The following is a 21,029-nucleotide window of genomic DNA, read 5'->3' as shown; positions in this document are numbered from 1 at the left end:
CATATCCCCTCATGGCGAGACGAGCCTCTGGCTTAAAGAGTTATCTGCCCTCTCGTCACACACACAACTTGTACAGTTTTACACATCCAGACATTGAAACCGTGGTGGGATTGTTCTCTGTTGTAGTATTTTACTGTTGTATCTGTGCATCGATGTGCGTGTTTGTGGTTTTGTGCAGACTCGTGCCTTCACCCTTCATGTCTCCACTGAGTGTCAGCTGAGGGATGGACTTCAGCAGGGAGGTGGCCCGGCAGACCAGCTGTTACACATATGTGATCGAGGACGAGGATCCAGCGCTGGCAAAACTGGATGTATTCGAGGTGAGGCCGTTTTCCTCAATTGTGCTACTGTCACAACTGTTAAATGTTTAAAATGGTAGTAACTCACCCACAACATTTCATTCATGCTTCAAAATCAAGTTATTCTCTCAGTTAATTGGCCACCAAAGAAAAGTTGTCGTTGTCGTACCGGTCAAAATGTTCTGATGGTTTTTCATGATGATGGTTTCAACAGCAGCTACAAGTTTACTGGGATCAATACTGTACAAAGGATATGCTCAGATTAATGTATACAGTGAATGTGTTTGTGCAACATGTGAACAGAAAATTCAAGTCATAAAAACGCAGAACAGAATATTTAATATGTGTGTCTGACAATTGCACTTCCTCTTTTGCACATATGCAATCTGTTGAGAGCAACAACATAATTGTTCAGAGATTTTAAGTTAATGTTTTAAAGAAATGAGCCAAAGCGAATGAGAAACAACTGTAAACCACAAAGATGTAGAATAAAGCATTTTAAGACTCTTTAATATACGACAGTGTTTATGTAACACCGCGTCAGAGTCCCCACCCTGTGTGACCTTAAAGTGATTGTGAAGAGCTGAATACAAACATAATGATTCTGTTTAAACACTTTCTATGACACTGTTCTTTAATGCTTTACAAGCACACTTATGCATATTACTGTATAATTATAGGCACTAAATATTCATAATGCTTTATAACAATAACCCTGATGCATCATAAAGCATTTTATAATTAAGATAAAACACAAGACACACACACGCACACTTCTTGGTTTGTGCCATTTTATTTTCCAAAAGAAAATTGGCTCTGCAATGTATTTATTTAGGAAACTTCAATTCAGCTTCTGAATAAGTGTATTTATTTTCTATTTTTCACTCAGAACTGTTCTAATAATATGTTTATAATATGAATTATAGACATGAGCGTCAAAGAGAGTGTACCAATTAGACATTAAGACACCAGAAACACGATCAGCACTAACATGTAATCTAAGGTGAAATCAGACACTAATGTAAAACTGAGAACAGGCTCTTCTCTCATCTTCACTCTCCGTCTGTATTAAATCCTACATTACTGTGTAGTTGGCAGAGAAGGGTGACCTGGCTCTCCTGGAGAACCTGGTGAGGAAGAGCCCAGAGGTGCTGAGTGAGAAAGATGAATGTGGAGCGAGTCCCCTTCATCACGCCGCCGCAGGAAACCACATCGCCCTCATCCAATGCATCACGTCTGTCATAGACTCGCAGGGTGAGCGAGCCTCCGTCCTCCATCACACGTCTCCAGCACGTGTAGAAACATGTGCTGTGGATCACCATAAAGCAGTATGTCTGCTAAGAGTGGACTGTGCACACATCCTCATGTGTTTATATGTGTGTGTGTTTCTCCCAGGTCTGAACAGCTGTGATGAGCAGGGCAACGTGCCGCTCCACTGGGCGGTGGAGAGGAACAAGGCAGATAGCTGCAGGGCTCTTCTGGACCTGGGGGCCGACCCCAACATCCTCAACATGGCCCTCCTGTCCCCTCTGCACCTGGCTGTCAGCCTCGGACACAACAAGCTGGTGGAGGTGAGGAGACCAGAGTACCTGTCTGACATCACTGGTTATAAGGGTTGCTTAGATATTGATGACACGGGAGATTACATGTTAATAATTCATCTTTTGTAATTGAATAGTCAATTCAGAGCTTTTCTGTTAAGGGACTGTACAACATTGGGGAGGGCCTTGCTTTCACCCCCCCCAACAATGTGCAAACATTCCTCTACCTCATCCTCCACCTCATCCTCCACCTCATCCTCCACCTCATCCTCCACCTCTACCTCATCTTCCACCTCATCCTCATCCTCCACCTCATCCTCATCTTCCACCTCATCTTCCACCTCATCTTCCACCTCATCCTCATCCTCATCTTCCACCTCATCCTCATCCTCCACCTCATCCTCATCTTCTACCTCATCTTCCACCTCATCTTCCACCTCATCCTCATCCTCCACCTCATCTTCTACCTCATCCTCTACCTCATCTTCCACCTCATCCTCCACCTCATCCTCATCTTCCACCTCATCCTTCACCTCATCCTCTACCTCATCCTTCACCTCATCCTCACCTCATCCTCACCTCATCCATAGGTATAATTATAGGTATAAGTAGGAACAGTGAATGAGAACAGCTGAGCATCAAGGGACTAAAACTGCATTTCGTTGTACAATGACAATAAATGATCCTTGAAAATACAAAGCTAGCAAACAATCATATTATCACTTCACATCTTTTACAGCACAAGGACATGCTGCTCTAAAGTAAACTGATAACTGCTGACATATCTGACTCAACCGCCTACTTAAAGAGACCTTGTCCTGTCATCCCCTCAGCATCTGGCTGCCGTCCACAAGCGGACACAGTTGCGGTTTGGTGGAGGATAAAGGACGCTCACTGTAAATGTTTATCTGTGCCCCCTGCAGCTACTGCTGTCCTACAGCGCTACAAACTGCAATCTGCAGGGAGACCTTGAGAACACCCCAGTGATACTCGCCTGCTCCATCAATAACTACGAGGCTCTCAGCACATTGGTACGTACAAGAGTGATGCATTCAGACTCGTGTATTCATTCAGTCTTCCTGGATAACCATCTGTACAGAACAGATTATGTAGCTCTTATTTATACTGACTGCAGCTTTGTCTCTGACAAAGAATTGTCTCTTGTTTGGCTTTCTCTCCATCCATTCTCCTCTCCGTCAAAGATAAAGCATGGAGCGTTCCTCTGCAAACAGAACAAGCTCGGCCATTTCCCCGTGCACGCAGCTGCCTTCGCAGGTGCAAAGAGAGCCCTGCAAGTGATCCTGAAGGCCGGTATGACAAACAAGATGGCTCTTTCATGAAAAATCTAAAGCGCTGACAATAATGAAAAAGTTTTTAACGAGGCCGAACATTAAACTGATAGATAAGACGAGAGTTCTCCTCAGCAGAATGCACTTCGTACACAGGCCAGATGCCACACGCTGACACTGACACTGTGTATCCGCAGTGGGAGGTCTGCTTGGAAAATAGAACACAAAATATTTATGATATTTCGGAGATTGTTCAGCGGGGGGGATTAATGGATTTTAACATTCCCGTGCTGTTCGGTGGATTTACACAGAGAGCACCATGAATGGAAACAATTACTCACATAAAACCTGCATTTTTACAAGGAAGAAAGAAATGAAATGAAGTCAAAGACTACGTGTGAAACAGCTTTTTCATACGCCGACGGATTCATTTACCTAATCGCAGTGGGTAGACCGTGGTAGAAAGGCAGACAACACTGAGCTGGAGGAACGTTTTAGTTTGTTTGGCTTGAAAGAATAATTTGTATTTTTAATGACATTTTTTTGCCTTTTCAAGAAAACTCCCCCCCCCCCCCTGGGGTCTCACTTAAATTACAATATGCTGAAAGGTTATTAAAAACAAACTGCCTACCGCAGCTTTAACTACGAAACCTTCATGTATTTTCTGATATGTATTCAGTGCATCATTCTCAATTTAAACAGTTGAATACATTTTTGTGCTGGCAGGAACGAAGTCGGGTCACGAAATTGAAGCTCACATCAACTATTTAGACAAGGCAAACAGCAGTCCGCTCCATCTGGCTGTACGTGGCGGGAATATCGAGGCCATCGCTTTCTGCATCGCTACCGGGGCCAAAGTTGACCAGCAACAGGTACTGACGTCACAAAGAGACGGCATGTCAATCTGCACGACATAAAAAAACCTTTGAGTTTGTGTGTGAAGCAGCGCAGGCATTCATTTGGTTGTCGCCGCTGATTTTCCTAACACCTTACCTTACCTTAAACACAACATATGGGAGCTGCAGATTACTCACCATCCATCTGTCTGTTCACGCTTTGTCACATTTGCATTGTGTATTTAAACTAGATCTCATTTGCCTACATCTAAAAAGCATGTGGGCTGTCTGGGGGAGTGTCCACAGCTACAGCAGGAGCAGGGAGAACAGTAATAGCTTTGGTTGGTTAAATTGATTACCTCCTCTCACACTCACTGCTCCTCCTGCTTATCTCCTTAAAAGCTTGTGTTACAGCCAGTAAGTCTGGGAGATACTTTACTAATGTGACGCTGGGGAGTGTGCAATATGTATGTGTGTAAGTGAGGACATGCATGCATACTAATTCCTGTGGGGTTTTGTATTTTCAGTATGTAATCATGTCTCTGTGGAGCAGACATAGTTGTGTTGCGGTTCTGATTCCCAAGTTCAGAAACCACATGCAAATAAATATTTATAAAATAATTACTTGGTGAAACAAATCTCACAAAATGTCTTCGTAATAGAAAAATTCCTTAATAATAATGAAAGAAACGCATCTTCTCTTATAATAAAATGCCTCTTTTATAATACACAGATGTGTCTTTGATGATAAGGAATGTATGAAGTCAATACAAATAAACCAATAAATAGAATAAACTCTTATCACTATAATCTGCCCTGATGCAGGTAACCTCGTGGAAAGATGCTCTTTAAAACTTTTTTATTTTTAAAGTCCCTCTTATGTCCTTAGAGGACAAAAATGTCCCCTTCTATGCTATAAAATATTGTATATTATTAATATTATTTTCCACTTTTAGTGAGTAAAATGGCTCAATCTTAAATGATCACTTGGGGAAAATAACACAAGTACCAAAGAATGACGGACTGCTACATTAGTGTTGTGAATATTCATTATATTTGTTCATAATTCATCACTTATAATGAAACGTGTGTGTTACGGTCCAGCACGACAGGTCCACACCGCTTCACCTGGCCTGCACTCAGGGAGCCACTGAGGTGGTCAAACTGATGCTGTCCTCCTGTCGACCAAGTGGAAGACATCATCAACCTGACTGACGGGGCGTGTCAGACTCCTCTGCACAGGTGGGCCCCCCCCCTCGTCATCACCGACTTGATATTATACCTTTACCCAGATGAAGTCGATAGACGGGAGCGGATGGTGTAAATAAAAGCGTTCCCTCGAGTGGCCGCTCTGTCAGAAAGCATAAAAAGTCACATCACAAGTATTCTTGATGAGCCTCTTTAAGATGTGCGTTAATGCAGCTGTGGAATATGTCTCGTTACTGCTCGCTCATGCAGATCCACCATCTGCAGAATATCAACAGTACAACACAAGCAGGAGCACAGATATGAAACCCGTCGGGCAGCTAATGAGCTCTAACTGGGCTACAATAATAAGGATATGAATAAATAATAAAGATATGCTTCCCACATTGATTCAACTAAAAAGCTATTTGTTTTAGCAAAGACAGCTGCAGAGTACACCAACAAGGACCGGGGGGGGGGGGGGGGGGGGGGGGGGGTTATACGTTAAGAAATATATTGTGAGTATATTGCATGTAGAAGGTCACCAGAATACCAGGAATTAGTTATTAAAGTGCGTCATTGAAGTGAGCCATTGCAATCCAGGGGATGAAAGCTGTAACCCCTGAAGAAAATCCGATTGTTACATCACGCTGTGACGAGGCAGATATATTTCATCCTCATGTGACGCCTGACAGAAGAGCTAAAACCTTCTCGGCTCACGAGGCCGTCGTATTGTGCGGCTGCTTTACAACAACTGTGTTTACTTTTCCAGGGCTACAGTATTTGACCACATAGAGCTGGCCGAGTACCTAATTTCTCTGGTAAATAAACACACACACACACACACACACACACACACACACACACTTCTGGCCCTTTAAGTGCAATGAATTGCTTTAAAGACAGCGAAACGTCACATTGTCTGCAGTAAAAACTCCAACTGTGCAATTGAGAGTGTTCCGTCTGTGCTGAAGCTTCGTCACTCGGACTCCTGTCAGTAATGGGGTCATACCTCTTGACTCTATACATGTTGAAGGTGCTACTCATTGCTGGTAGACAATCTGTCACCATCTGTTGCACTTCATTTAACAAAACTGCGTTGCCAGGAAAAAGCTGATCAGTCCTGTCATCTCATTCTGTAAGCAAACAGTGCAGCAGGAAATAATCTCCTAAACACTGAACGTGTTTATCTTTGAAATCATAAAATATGTTCTGCAGAGACTGACTTCACATTTGGCACCAAAGACCAGCGACTTAACCTACAATGTTTGTGTTTGGTTTTCATATGTTCATATTCTGACATAATTAATTGATGTTTGTAATATGACGCTTCAATAAACTACGACACGTCTTTGGAGCGTCCACGTTGTTTCCACTTTACTAATGAAAGCTCTTGAACACACCGCAGTCAGAAGAACGTAACGTGTCCATCAGTGGACTCACGATGGAGGTCTGTGCTCTCCGTATGCCATGCTAGTTGCCAATGAAAAATGCTAACATGCTAACAGAATCAATATGTTGACGTCTATTGTCAGGCTCAAGTAATTGACAGCATGTTAAACTGAGACCTCCTTAGAAACTGTTGCTATTCCTGCCAAGCTTTGATGAGCTCTAGCTGGCAGGCTAACGTTAGCTGCACGAGTTGTGTTAGCGTGGAGCAGGTGGGTCTAACGCAGGAGACTGCAGATTTAAACACTTTATATTCAAGGCTTGTGCAGCAATAAGTGATCATAACAGAAGCAAACCAAGAATGAGCTGAAAACACAGAACTAAATACAAACTGATGAAGTTACTCACTGACGTGCAGGTGGAGAGAAGGGTGGAGGAGCTCAGGTGTGGGGAATGAGATGATTAGGCAGGAGGACAAGCAGGGAGCTGATTAGCTGGAAACAACTCTGCAGCAGGGGGGGGGGACTAATGAGGCTGATTCAGAGCAGGTGTGATGGGAAAAGGAGGGAAAACACAACAAACAGAAAAGTGAATCCTCTCGGTCTCTGAGACTGAAACTGTGAGTTCACACAGAATGAAAACAAAGACAAACTGTTACAGTTTAGTCTCCGTCCACACAAACAATCATTTTACCACTCTAATCATAACACTTAATTCAAACTCGAGACAAATAAAGCTCCAAGGTTTTATTCTGGTTGGTCTCTCCTCTGTTTAACAATCACCAGCTCTGGCTTGGTGGAAGTAATCCTTTACTCCACCAGTTGTTGTGCCGTTAATAACTCGCTGAACGATTCACGACAGACTTTTAAAACATGAACTGTAGATCTAATATGAGTTCATATGAAGTTGAAGGATTCTTCCTTGACTTTGAGAAACACTCAGAGTGTCTGTGTGATGAAGTGACTCCCAGAGAGCACAGACGTCCACTCTGTGATTCAGATCCGCTCCAAAATATAACGGTTCATTCATTCTTCACCCTTCGGACCTGTAGAGGTTCTACAATCTTACTAAAGGATAGTAAATAAGATTACCCATGTGCAGTGTAATTTATGTTAGAGCAGATACACTGTTTAATCCATTCTTTAGCCTTCTGTCATCTGTATCTGTCCCGTGCCTTGTTCTGGCTGCTGAGCTTAGCAACCTTAAAAATCAATTTCTATAATGTAGTGTGTGTTCCAACACCACATTACACATCTGCTCTGACGCTTGTTCTGTGAAACCTCACCTTCCTCCTGCTTCGTACAGTGCAACAGTGCACAATGTGGAATTTAATACAGATGCTAATTTTCCCATGGTTTCATTTGTTGTGTGTTAAAATGAATGTGGTAATAAATGAGGTAATTAGAAGGTTTTGTCCTCAGGGTGCAGACCTGAACAGCATCGATTGTAAAGGAAACTCTCCTTTACTGCTGGCTACGAGCTGTGCAGCGTGGAGGACTGTGGCTCTGCTGCTGTCCAAAGGTGAGCTGCACTTCTCCAGCAGCTGAAGAAGATGTTATGTTATTTATATAATGTCTGATAATGCAGGTTGTGCACACTGTGCATATGTTTATGTCTTGTAGGGGCAAATGTGAACATGAGAGACAGATGCGGCTGTAACTTCCTTCACCTGGCCATTCTCCAGCCCAAAGGTCTGAAAAATGTCCCAGAAGAAGTATTGCAGGTACCTTTGATCAGCTGTTTGTAACTCATCAAATGCAAAGTGTGCTGCTTAGACAAAGACGTCGTTAAGATTGGAATTTAATTACCACATCGTCCTTCATCAATTTGCCTTGAGCCTGCATTCATGGCCGGCTGATGAAGTTCATTATACTGTCACTGAGCCGGATGATCCTTTAAACATCGTCAGCTTTACCTAAAGCTGCAGCGATACCTTCACCACGCTGATACATTTACACTTGATAGTTGTTTACATCTTGGTGTTTTTAACTCTATATTTGAAGGATGAAGGATTTTAGTCCTCGGACGTCTGGATCTTACGTACGCAAACGTTAGCGGCAGCCGAACAGCGTGCAGGAGAAACTCTGATGTTTAACCTTTGAATCAGAGGAAAGAAGAACCCATGATGCACCACTGCTGCACCACCACACCAAACTCCCATGATGCACCGCAGCTGCACCACCACACCAAACTCTCATGATGCACCGCTGCTGCTCCACCACACCAAACTCCCATGATGCACCGCTGCTGCACCACCACACCAAACTCCCATGATGCACTGCTGCTGCACCACCACACCAAACTCCCATGATGTACTGCTGCTGCTCCACCACACCAAACTCCCATGATGCACCGCTGCTGCTCCACAACACCAAACTCCCATGATGCACCGCTGCTGCACCACCACACAAAACTCCCATGATGCATCGCTGCTGCACCACAACACCAAACTTCCATGATGCACCGCTGCTGCACCACCACACCAAACTCCCATGATGCACCGCTGCTGCACCACCACACCAAACTCCCATGATGCACCGCAGCTACCAAACTCCAGCTTTTACTATTGGTTTATTACAGAGACCCGAGTTTGAGGAAATTACAAATTGTGTTTTCAAATATTTTTCATCTGTGTTTTATAAACATATTATTATTATTATTATTATTATTATTATTATTATTATTATTATTATTATTATTATTATAATGTTTGATAAGAGTGTTTATGTGTATCTTTAGCTTGGCGGTGTGAAGGCTCTGCTGAGCTGTGAGGATAATGAGGGGTGCACCCCGCTCCACTACGCTTGCAGGCTGGGTGTCCATGACTCAGTGAAGAACATGCTCGGCCTCTCGGGGCAGGTCGGCCTCGCATGCAAGTCCAAGGACAAAAAGTCTGCGCTGCACTTTGCTGCTCAGTGAGTTCGATTGGGACCCGGGGGCATGACTTTCCATATCATTGGACTAAACTAAACTAATCTGACCTGATTTCTCTCAAAGTTGCTCCAAGTTTGCAAATTTGATCAAAGAAGTGTCAGAAATGTCCCTGCTGCTGACACCAGTGTGGGTGGCACACAGTGCAGATACTACATTATTTATCACGTTATTTTAAAGCTGCAACATTCAGGAAAGCTGCTCTCTCAGGAGCAATTACTTTCTACACAACAGAATTTCTCTCTGTTTTAGCTTTATTATTAGAAAGAAAAGATAGTTACGTGTCTTCCTGGTCTGTAAAGTTTTAACAAGTGTTATGTATCGATTATACCACCAGAGCATAAAACATTCATCTAAAAGGGCTCTTCAGAGGACTTTGACATACGATCTTCCTTAAGCCAAGACGTTTGTCTCTGTAATTGAACAACAGTGGTCCAATGAAAAATGAGCAATGAGCCTTTATTTAAAAGTGTCTCCTCACTGCTCAGTACTCGAAAACCTTTTAAGACTCATTTCTGTGAAACACCTTCATTACATCAAGTGACCCGAAGGAACTGTGACAAGAATAGAATTCAACTAGCGAACACATGTGAAGAAATGTCACTAACAGTGTGAAACGAGACATTCAACATTATTGTTATTGATTTTTCTATCATGTATTTCATTGGAGCCGGAGGGCAAATGAAGGCCAGGCTATGATATCATACAGATACCTCACTCTGCCCCCCCGCTCCCTCTGCTTAAAAGGTTCGGAGACAAAGAAAGATCAGAAGTGTCACTTCTGTTGATGTCCTCTCGCAGTTTGCAGCAGCATTAGTCATTAACCCCCCGACACTGTGTTAGCTGTTCTATACTTTACCTGCAGGTTGAGCAACATGCTCGACGTGCTGTAACTGTCTCCACCTCGCTCAACAGACCATAACGTTCTCCTCCTCATCCTCTCTCTTCTTCTTTAAGGTATGGCCGCATCAATACGTGTCAGCGATTACTGGAGACCATCACAGACTCTCGCCTGCTGAATGAAGGTGACGAGCGAGGCCTGACACCGCTCCATTTGGCCTCAAGAGGGGGGCACACCAAGGTGGTGCAGCTGTTGCTGCGCAAAGGAGCTCTCTTTCACAGGTAAAGACGTATAGAGGAAAACATGCACACACACAAACAGCTACAAGATACTTACACACCTGCAGTGCTTGTGATTTACAAATATACAAATGAATGTTCGATTCCAATGAACTCCAGTTAGTGTCTTGTTTCAGGTTCTCACTCACTGTTCGTACTTACCTACGAAAGGTAATGCACTATAATTCACACACAAGCCACGTACGCGTAAGGAAGTCAGGTGACGTAGTATAAAGAGCGACATAGGAAGGAGGTCGTGTGGGGGGATTGATGGGTCTAAAAATCCACAGGAGGCCGCTGTTTGTGTCCTGTGTGACGTGCTGTTGTGCAGAAATCTCTGCTCTGCTTGTTGTTTCAGTGATTATAAGGGCTGGACATGTCTGCATCACGCTGCATCTGCAGGATACACACAAAGTATGGAAATTCTCCTGTCAGCGAATCTCAAGTTACTGGATAAAACCGATGAGGACGGGGTATGTTACATCAAGAAGTTCAACATTATCCCAATCCGTTGGAACCTATTTGTGACGACCAGCAGTTTGTGAATAGTTGATGTTTGTGAATGATCTCGTTTGATGTGCAGAACACTGCACTGCACATCGCAGCCAGAGAGGGACACGTGGTTGTGGTCCGGCTGCTGCTGGAAAGCGGAGCAATGCTCACCTTAAACAAGAACGACATGTCGTTCCTCCACGAAGCTCTGCAAAACATGAGGAAAGATGTGGTCAATGCTGTGATTGACAGCGACAGGTATGTTATTAAAACATAAAGTGGAGCTTTTATAGTGTGTATGTGCTGCGTGTGTCATTCGTAGTGCGGATTGCTTTTTGCACTACACATGTTGTAGTGACTTTAGGATGCATTTGTGTTTTTCTTCTTCCAGAATTACTGAATCTTTGATGCTGTTCAAACCCGGCTCGAGCCGCGGATGTGCCATACTAGGCATGATTGAGTTTCTGCCTGAGAGCTACAAGGTTAGCTACTGGCACAGAATCAAATCCCCATAACGTGTCTCCTTCTGCAGGCTATCGGCTGTACGTTAGACTCTCTGTGTTTCTGCTTTCTTCATTAGCACCTAATGGACCGCTGTGTGATAGAATCTGATGACGACCACAACAGTCCTGACTATCATGTAACTCACCTCCAACATCACAACCATATATATATTGTATGTTTAATATGTGAGGCAGAAGAAAATAATCAGTTCTGTGTGTGTGTGTTGTAGATTGAATACAGTTTCAAATGGCTCCAAGCTCCAATTGCGATGATGAAGCTGACCGATAAGACCATGAGGGTTCAGCCGCTCGCTGCACTCAACGTGAGACACTTTCTTTTTCTCATGCTTACTTCTTTTCTGTGATCTAACCCAAATTATTTCTACTTCTCCTGCGCAACATGATTACGACGGGTGGAAAAAACACTTTATCTGATGAGTTCTCCGAAGTGAAGCATGACAGACTTACTTTGTCAAACCTCCAATAGCTCCATCAACTAACCCTTTAATTGGAGCTTCCTCGGACAACTTCCCCCAGAATCAAGATTTTCTAAACTTTTTCCATCTGACTCTTCTACACGCACTCGATGACGATTAATCGTTTCATATCGATCTCCCTCTTCCTTCTTAATCCATCCTGCTTCTCTGACAAAACTCCACATGCAGCTCCTTCCCTCAAATCCAGAACATTTACTCCCACCACATTGGTTTCTTCCTAGGTAATAATGTAATACAATTAATCAGCTAATTTAATGACTATAGTGACATTAAAATGCACCAATAAGAAACATTTTGACTGTGATTGTAGAATCGACATTTAATTAAGATTACAGAGCTGATTAAGGAAGTGGGAACAGGTGTGTAGGTGGGAGGGGACGTCAGCCGACCGGGGCAGAGATTCTGAGGGCCTCTGGTGGAGGGTTGGAGAATGACAGGTGTGGGAGAGGAAGGACAGGAGTGTTCTCATATTTTTATACTTCAAGTCACTTCTTCTTTTAACACACAGTGTTATTAGTTATTTAGTATTGGATTTATTGCAAAACCACAAACAATCTCATCTCCCACCGAATGTTAGAAACACTTGCCAGCTGCAGATGTGCTCGTACATTATGTCTGTAAGTCTTTGAGGCTTTCACTGTCTGGCTGCTCCTTCCCGCTTGTGCAAAATGTGCGGCTGCATGTAACAGCGAGTTTCTTCCTGCAGGTGATGGTGAAGTACAACCGCATGGAACTCCTCAACCACCCTGTCTGCAAAAAGTACCTCGCGATGAAGTGGTGCGTACAGATGTGTTCTGCAGGATTCACTTTGAACGTGCTTCTTTAGTGTTCACCGGTTTGAATCCACAGGTTTGCTTACGGGAGCACGGCCCACGTGCTCAACATGTTCTTGTACCTGTTGGGGCTGCTGCCCCTCACTCACCTGATCGTGAATCTGAGGCCCAGTCTGAACGCCACCGACAAGGCCGAGCACAGTATCGTCATGGTGAACGCATCTTTCAGAGAGGTACTGACGCTGACTGCCTGAGCAAATGTGTCATTTATGTTCCAAATGTTTCCATGTGTCATTACAAGAGCAACATCTCAATATCCTTCATTTCACAGCAGAGCACGTTCGTGTCCATCTGCATGGGGATGGTCTTGGTTATGAACATCTACTTCATACTGAAGGAGTTGGTGCAGATATCACAACAGGTACTTTCACAGGAGCTGATGAAGCTGCTGAGCAGCAGGTCTGCAGAGGTGTGATGGATGAAGCATCACTGAAGGAGTGTCACCTCTAAACTTCCTCTCAGTCATTGTGATTATACATAATGTCCCTCACATGTGTCCTCTGTGGGGGACACTGACGCCTTTATTTCTAACACCATGCTTGTGCTATCACTTTATAGAGACGTAACACAGGAACACATCTTCTGTCTTTTCAAAGTAGCAGAGCTTTAGGCAGAAGTAGTGCGGTGCAGACGACTCAAATCAAATGCTCTCAATGTGTCATTCAGATGCACGAGACGGTGGCTTAATAATAATTAGACGTTGTAGCTGTCTACAGTAAGGGAGGTATGAGATCATGTTTATAAAGATACTCCCTCACTCTTCTGCGTCTCACTGTCAACATATATACAGTTAAAGAGTTGTTGTCTAATTATAATTGAGTGTTTTTGTTTCTTGTCACTAAAAGCGCTGGAGTTACTTCAAGGATTATTCCAACCAGAGCGACTGGTTTTCTGCCATCTTCTCCCTCCTCTTCATCATCCCCACCATGCTCAACACAGTGGGCTCTTTGCACTGGCAGGCCGGAGCTCTGGCAGTTTTAAGCTCCTGGATTGGATTCCTGCTTTATCTCCAGAGGTAGTGTTCGCTCTACATGACGTCGTATGTGATGGCGTGGAGGCCCTCTCACCGCTGTGCTCTGCTGTCTCTGCAGGTTTGAGGGTGTCGGCATCTATGTGGTGATGTTCTGGGAGATCATGAGGACACTGTTCCGTATTGTGATGATCTTCATGTACCTGGTGTTGGCGTTCGGCTTGGCGTTCCACGCTCTGATGCTCAACCAGGTACGAGAAGAAAGATCACAACGTGTGAAGCTCTTTGAGTGGGAGGATGAGAGGAAGTCATCAATACCAAAAGCTGGATCCTGGAGGGAGCATGAATGCATTCTGCTAAACAAACTTCATATTCACGATACACACGTGGAAGAGTGGAAACAGCTGTTTAACGCTCATGGCTTACATATGTACGTGTTCTTCGGAGCCAAAGTACGACAGTATTTCACTTTGAGTTCTTCAGTGTAGTTCTGTTTCCGTCCCTCAGAAAGAGTTCGATACCGTGCCGCTGTCAGTCATACAAACCTTTGTGATGATGGTCGGGGAACTCAACTACCAAAACAACTTCCTGGACTCCTATCTGAAGCACGAGCTTCCTTTTGCTCCGCTGACTTTCATTATTTTTGTGTCCTTTGTTCTGCTGATGCCGATTCTGCTGGTGAACCTGATGGTGAGTCTCTCCACTGACGTCTACTCTTCACATTAAAGCTGCTAGTTACTAAACAACCAGGTTCTCATCAGTGCTGCTTGTGTTGCAGATCGGTTTAGCAGTAGGAGACATCGCAGAAGTGCAAAGAAATGCTGCCCTGAAAAGAATCGGCATGCAGGTCTGTATGAGTCTGTAATGTAATATATATATATATATATATATATATATATATATATATATATATATATATATGTATATATATATATATATTAGTTATTATACTGTTTATTATATATATCCTCCGTCTTCATGTACAAATCAAACACAGAAGAAGAAGCTTTTTGTAAGACTTGGATCATAATCATGTCAAATGTTTTACTTCTCATATTATAATATTTAATATTATTGGCTGTTAATATTCCAAATAACTGAAACAATATAACTTTGACACTATTTAAACTTCAATATAAACACAGTGTGTGTGCGTTCCTGTGAGAAGTGACTGATGTGACAGTACTTAAGAATTATATTATTATTATAATAATACACTATTAAAAACAAAGTTTTAGACAAGACATCAATAAAAATGTCAGACAACCAATTAAAAAAAGTTTAAAAGTTAAACAACATTGAGCTAAAGTATGAGAAATACTTCATGAGAGAAATAACTCAATAAAAACAATAATTCAATAAAAACAATAATTCAATAAAAACAATAACAAATAAAACAATAATAATACAATAAAAGTTCATATTTGTGTTAATTTTGTCAGATATTTTTAATCTAATTCAAGCCTTCTCCTGTATTTAGTCCCTTCTAAGTGAAGTTTTCTGCACAGCTCTGCCTGTAAACATGTGTTCCTCCACAGATCGAGCTTCACACGGCGCTGGAAGACAAGCTGCCGTACTGGTTCATGAAACGAGTGGACAAACCCTCCATCACCATCTACCCCAACCGCCACTGCTCCGGGGTATGCTCCATAACTGAAACTCACTTATTGATTTGTTTCTGTAACTTGTGTCCGTTGTTAATCCTTTCCACTTAATGTTGACAGAACTCTATCAAGCAGTTATTCACAGGTGACGAGGAGCCGCACGACGCCTGGAGTCGCCAGCAGATCAAATCCCAGCACTGCAGCGTGCTGGAGAACGAGCTCAAGAAACAGAAGAGCAGGTAACTTCAGATATTACATGTTTGTAATAATAACTACTGCTTATGTGCATATGTAACAGTGTTTGATGCATGAGCAGCCCCTAGTGGTTACACAGAACTAAACCTGTGACCAACAGATGAGACTTTATCTTTCTATGATAAGCAGCTGGAACAGCAGGACCTCGACAAGCCTGGGAAATAACATTACGTTCTACTTTCACTTCAGTCACATGACGACTAAATATTCATTCATTCACAGAATTGTACCTTTTTAAATGCTAGTTTGCCACTTTTCTGTAAACTAAATGCTCGATCAACTTTGATTTTAATGCATTTTTATGTTTTTGTGCAGGAAACCAGGAAAATAGCGAGTATTTGTCCAAACATGAGGAAATGTCTCAATCTGGTGGAAAATAGTCAAAAGTAAAGTTTTGAAGCCAGAGCTCCAGATGTGAAGCTGATATAATATAAATAAGGATTTAATGCTGTGATGGATGTGGGATCAAACATTGTGGTTTTCATGGGGACATTGTGTCCTTAAGCTCTGACTGTTTGTGTTATAGACTTATCATCAGGGCTGAGGCTCAACTAAATGTACCACATTATGCATTATTGCAACCAAAATGATCGAAAACCTTCAAATGAAAAAGCCAACATGTCCGTAGTGAGGGACGGGGGTCTCTGTCTCTGAGCCACGCTGATGTTTCCCTCCTCAGGATGAAGGAGGTGTCGAGCATGATGGAGAAGCAGCACAACCTGCTGAAGCTCATCATCCAGAAGATGGAGATCACGTCGGAGGAGAACGAGTACGACGGCCCCGTGAACATCAGAGGCAACATGTGGCGCAGCCTGAGTCAGGTGAAGCCCGGAGGACGCCAGTCGCGCTGGGTCCCGCTGATGAAGGCTCTCGAGAGCAAGAAACCCGAAGACTGGGAGAAAAAGAAAACGTCTTAATACAGCAACAAGTTTACAAAGTGAATTATCACTATGATGGTGTTAAGATTTATAACTCATATTAAATACATATTGTCACTTTGATGAAGAGCTTTTAACTGCTTAACTATTGTGTGGTTTGTTACTGAATACTGTTGCGTGATGTTACTGTTCATGTTGTATTGTAGGCTGAAGCAGGAAGTTACACTCGTGATCCTTTTGTGGTGTGAAAATAATGTTTGAATTATCACAGACAGAATTGAAAGCTGCAGTGAGAGCTGTGTGGAGGACGTACTGTGGCATGTCAGTTTCAATAAGGATCTGTAGGAGAGAGAGAGAGAGAGAGAGAGAGAGAGAGAGAGAGAGAGAGAGAGAGAGAGAGAGAGAGAGAGAGAGAGAGAGAGAGAGAGAGAGATAGATTATATTGCTAATTGGATTATGACTGGCTGAAGTTAAAGCATTTAATGAGCTAAAAGTGAGTAACAATGAGACACAACTGACTTTTCCTTTGACTTATCTAATATATGACTTGTATTGATGCATTATGAGTAACCTGTGAAGATGATATAAAGTATATGAACTGACTTCTGGACTCTGTAGTGTTGTTTGAACCTGTATGTGCTCGGCATATCTTAAGACAATAACAGCACAACTTCATTGATGGTGATGGTTGCGTCTGATTGGTGCTCTGCCTTCTTCACGGAGCGAGGCCTCTGACATCATCAGCTTGCACCTGTCGCTCTGCTTCTCCGCCGCGGCGCCCCCGAGGAGGTCACAACCCCTGAAAGTCTCTGCTGAGAGACGAATGTTCGCTCCCCCTTCAAGTCAAGTTGTGAGTGATATTTATCGCTGGGTTTAATTGTTCCCAGCACAAACACAGCCACCATGTGACCATCAATTACACTGATGTTTTAGATAATATTTTCTATCTGCAGAATGACTAATGAGCACATTGTTTTATGACAGTGAATGAAGCAGCAGGTTGAGCTATGTGTCACACAGTTAATACTTTTCAAGATGACAGTTTATAAAATGAGTAAATCCAACAGCAGAATCCCTTAGCTTGCAATTTCAAGTGTGTCAGTGCGACGGACGGACGCAGGAGATGGATGGCAGTCTGCCTGCAGCTCTGACTCACAAGAGGAACTTAATATCTCAACCTCATGACACATCCAAGGGGAAATGAAGGATCTCTCCGACGTCCAGCTGATGTCAGGTCTTCTGGTGGAACACTGCATGGAAGAGAGGGATTGTGGGAAGCCTGGGAATGTGCCCGTGGATTAAGGAGCATTCTTGGTCTGTGAAAGAGGGAAATCTGAGCAGAGCAACATCGCAGAACACTTTAGGAATCTCAGTGACTTGTATTTAGACTCTGAAAACCAAACATGTCCTCCTTCATATCGTGCAACACACAAGTGCAGCTCGGTGAATCAAATATTAAAAAGGAAATCACTTTTATGATCATGATATCTAACAAAGAATTCTCTTCTTTTTCCATGTATAGTTTTGTGTTTATTTGTATTGCATCGTTGTCTACTGATATAATAATAATAACTGGAACACCGCTCAGTATTTTAGTCATTAAATAAGGCAGGATTTGAGGCCTCATGTTGTATAATTGACAGCGTCCTGTGCTGGAGTCCTTCAGCTCCCTGCAGAGTACAGGAGCTTCTGTCTCTGATCCTGGCACCAAATCAAGCATTCATCTCAGCTGCAGTCATTCTTGGCAGAGTCTTGCTATTGTCATAAAAAAATATCTAAATTTCACACATATTATGTGGAATAATAGCTAACAGGAACATGGCTCTTTCTGGGAATATCTTGAGGAAGTGGAGGCGGTTCTGTTGGTGCTGTGTGGACACAGAGAGAAGCTCCTCCAGAAGCTTGACTGCCACTTTATAGTTCACAACGTGCAACGTGTAGTTTACAGAGGCTGCAACACATGTCTGAATGTTTGGTAGAAGAAACCTTTCATGCAGTATCTCATCGCTCTGCTCTCACACAAGTTTATAGGACACAAAGCAAAATGCAAAAATAGACAAGATGCAGAAAAGGTTTGTGATACTATGGGAAGGAAGATGGTGCCACACCCTTGTCATGCCAACGCTCCAGATGTCATGGGAACCGGTAACAGCTGGGGCTGGTGCACGCAGGCTGCGTGTGAAAGGCTGCTCCATCTGCAGAAACCCAATCCCTCTGTGAAACCAGCAGAGGATTAGACACTTTTGATAAGGTCCTCAAGACATTTCTATCAGCAGAGCACATCTGTGGAACCTACAACTTTAGGAAATGTTTACTAAATATTATGTGCTTTTCCAAATGTTGCAAAGCGTTGTGTGTATTATTATTATCAGGCACGACTTCTTTAATAAAACATGTTAGACTGATTATCTCTGTTTGGTGAAATCAATGTTTAGAAATCCTGCAGTTATCACACACACACACACACACACACACACACACACACACACACACACACACACACACACACACACACACACACACACACACAATAATAACACATTCATTTACAGGTTTAATGTTATCAGGCTGCAGATGAGCAGCTTGTGTCAGTGTGCACACAGTTGCGGTCTGACAGAGGTCATGGTGGCTCGGAGAAAAGGGGAGGAGGAGAAATGCTCAGAAAAAACTGAGTACAGATGCCAAGTCCTGGACACTTAAAGGAGAGGGACGCTCAGCGAGGACGCATGTTTCAGTTTCAGAGAGTGCTGCACTTTTCAGACTTGACCTCAAGCAGTTCTGTAGCAGTGTCACGTGGGGGACATCTTTCACAGGGTTACCAAATGGGAATTTAAAAGTGGTGATTTCTTTTTACTTCCACCCTCGTTTCGTTCACTAGAATCTCAATCAAGCTAAGAATCTTATATTTCCAGTCCCTGCTGTCCCCAAAGCGCCACAGGTGGAGCAGCCATGTCCACCGGCTCTGCTGCAAGTGATGCTGAGGACTATGAAACATGCCACGGGAGGAAGATCACCTGCTATAATCCCGACCGGTACTCGGATGAGGAGTTGGAGGATGACGGTGCGGAGGGGAGGATCACGCACGAGCGCAAACTGCCCAAAGGGCACCAGAAGGACGCGCGGCAGTCTCAGAGAAACGCGGCCAACGCCAGGGAGAGGTCGCGGATGAGAGTGCTGAGCAAAGCGTTCTGCAGACTGAAGACCAGCCTGCCCTGGGTACCAGCGGACACCAAACTGTCCAAACTGGACACGCTTCGTCTCGCCTCGAGCTACATCTCTCACCTGAGGCAGCTTCTGCAGGAGGACCGCTTCGAGAACCGCTTTGCACACCCAGTCAACCTGGTACGATGACACGAGACAGAACACGAGGTTTTAAAGTGAAACATCTCAGTGTGTACTTTCAGCACTTTAATAGTCTTTAACATGTTATAGTAACTTTATGTTGTAATGTGTTTCTTTACTTCTAATCACAGCTGTAAAGTAACTAAGTACATTTGCTCAAGTACTGCACTTACAATTTTGAGTTACTTTTACTTTCTAGTTACTCTACGATTCAGATTAATAATACAAAATATAATCACAAATAATTTATCATGTACTATTATTCTGTATATATGTAATATAAATTCACAGGCTACCATCATTATATATATATAAATATATTTATATAATATAATATAATAAAAATACCAGCTGCAACATTAAAGTGATGAACACATTAATAATTATAATTCAATAATCTTACATAAATGATTCTAAATTATCCATTCTGCCTAATGACTTTTTGTACTTGAGTATATTTTGATGCTAATACTTATGATTTTTAATTACTTATAAGTTTTAAGTAAGTATATTTGGAAAGCAGGACTTTTACTTGTAACAGAGTACTTCACCCTGTGGTATTAATACTTCTACTGAAGTGAAAGATGTCAGTTCTTCTTCCACCTCTGATCCTGTCGTCTTGCTTTCACAGACTTGGCCCTTTCTGATGACAGGCCGATCAGAGGACATGCAGGACATCTCGCCCTCCGTACGACTGTGTGGAGCAACAGCGTAGGACCGAGTCTGCAGACGATATGACTGTTCAGCGTCCATCTTTGGAAAACTGCCTCCATCCTTGAGGCAAGAACGTCCCAAACAATGACTTTGATCCACGTCCAGCTTGAACACACTGAAGATTGTGTTCCACTTTGTCTTCAGATATAGCTTCTTGTGTGCATGTTACTTAGTTTGTTTGCACTGTGTGTAAACTCATTTATATTGGTTTTAAACTCTGGCTTTAGTTTTTACAAACTTTCAGTCCCACTGCTTGTTTTCTTCATTGATGGTTTGGTCTATAAAATGTCAACAAATAGTGACAAACGTGACGCATTTAAATGTCTTGTTTAGTCCAAAACCCAAAGATATT

General features: G+C 42.9%; 2 protein-coding genes across 2 annotated transcripts; both read left to right on the top strand.

The window, feature by feature from the left end:
• The first annotated feature begins 224 nt into the window (after positions 1–224).
• On the top strand, positions 225–17,186 carry trpa1b (transient receptor potential cation channel, subfamily A, member 1b). The gene is given in 28 exon segments (XM_029457858.1): positions 225–320; positions 1,391–1,553; positions 1,695–1,870; positions 2,764–2,871; positions 3,043–3,151; positions 3,856–4,001; positions 5,070–5,144; positions 5,146–5,207; positions 5,923–5,971; positions 7,961–8,060; positions 8,162–8,262; positions 9,279–9,454; positions 10,428–10,592; positions 10,948–11,062; positions 11,173–11,339; positions 11,473–11,563; positions 11,662–11,721; positions 11,815–11,907; positions 12,788–12,858; positions 12,931–13,087; positions 13,186–13,275; positions 13,760–13,929; positions 14,006–14,135; positions 14,392–14,574; positions 14,663–14,731; positions 15,423–15,524; positions 15,609–15,727; positions 16,423–17,186. Coding segments are annotated over 28 exon segments (3,381 nt in total). The 3' UTR covers positions 16,661–17,186.
• Positions 17,187–19,570: 2,384 nt separating this feature from the next.
• Positions 19,571–20,678, top strand: msc (musculin (activated B-cell factor-1)). The gene is made up of 2 exons (XM_029458095.1): positions 19,571–19,963; positions 20,595–20,678. The coding sequence occupies exons 1-2, from the start codon at positions 19,571–19,573 to the stop codon at positions 20,676–20,678; spliced, it is 477 nt and encodes a 158-aa protein (XP_029313955.1).
• The last annotated feature ends 351 nt before the right edge of the window (positions 20,679–21,029 follow it).

The sequence above is a fragment of the Cottoperca gobio genome, chromosome 20 (genome assembly GCF_900634415.1).
Source record: "Cottoperca gobio chromosome 20, fCotGob3.1, whole genome shotgun sequence".
NCBI lineage: Eukaryota > Metazoa > Chordata > Actinopteri > Perciformes > Bovichtidae > Cottoperca > Cottoperca gobio.
Note: the sequence above shows the minus strand (reverse complement) of the source record. Positions and strands in the feature narration are given on the sequence as shown.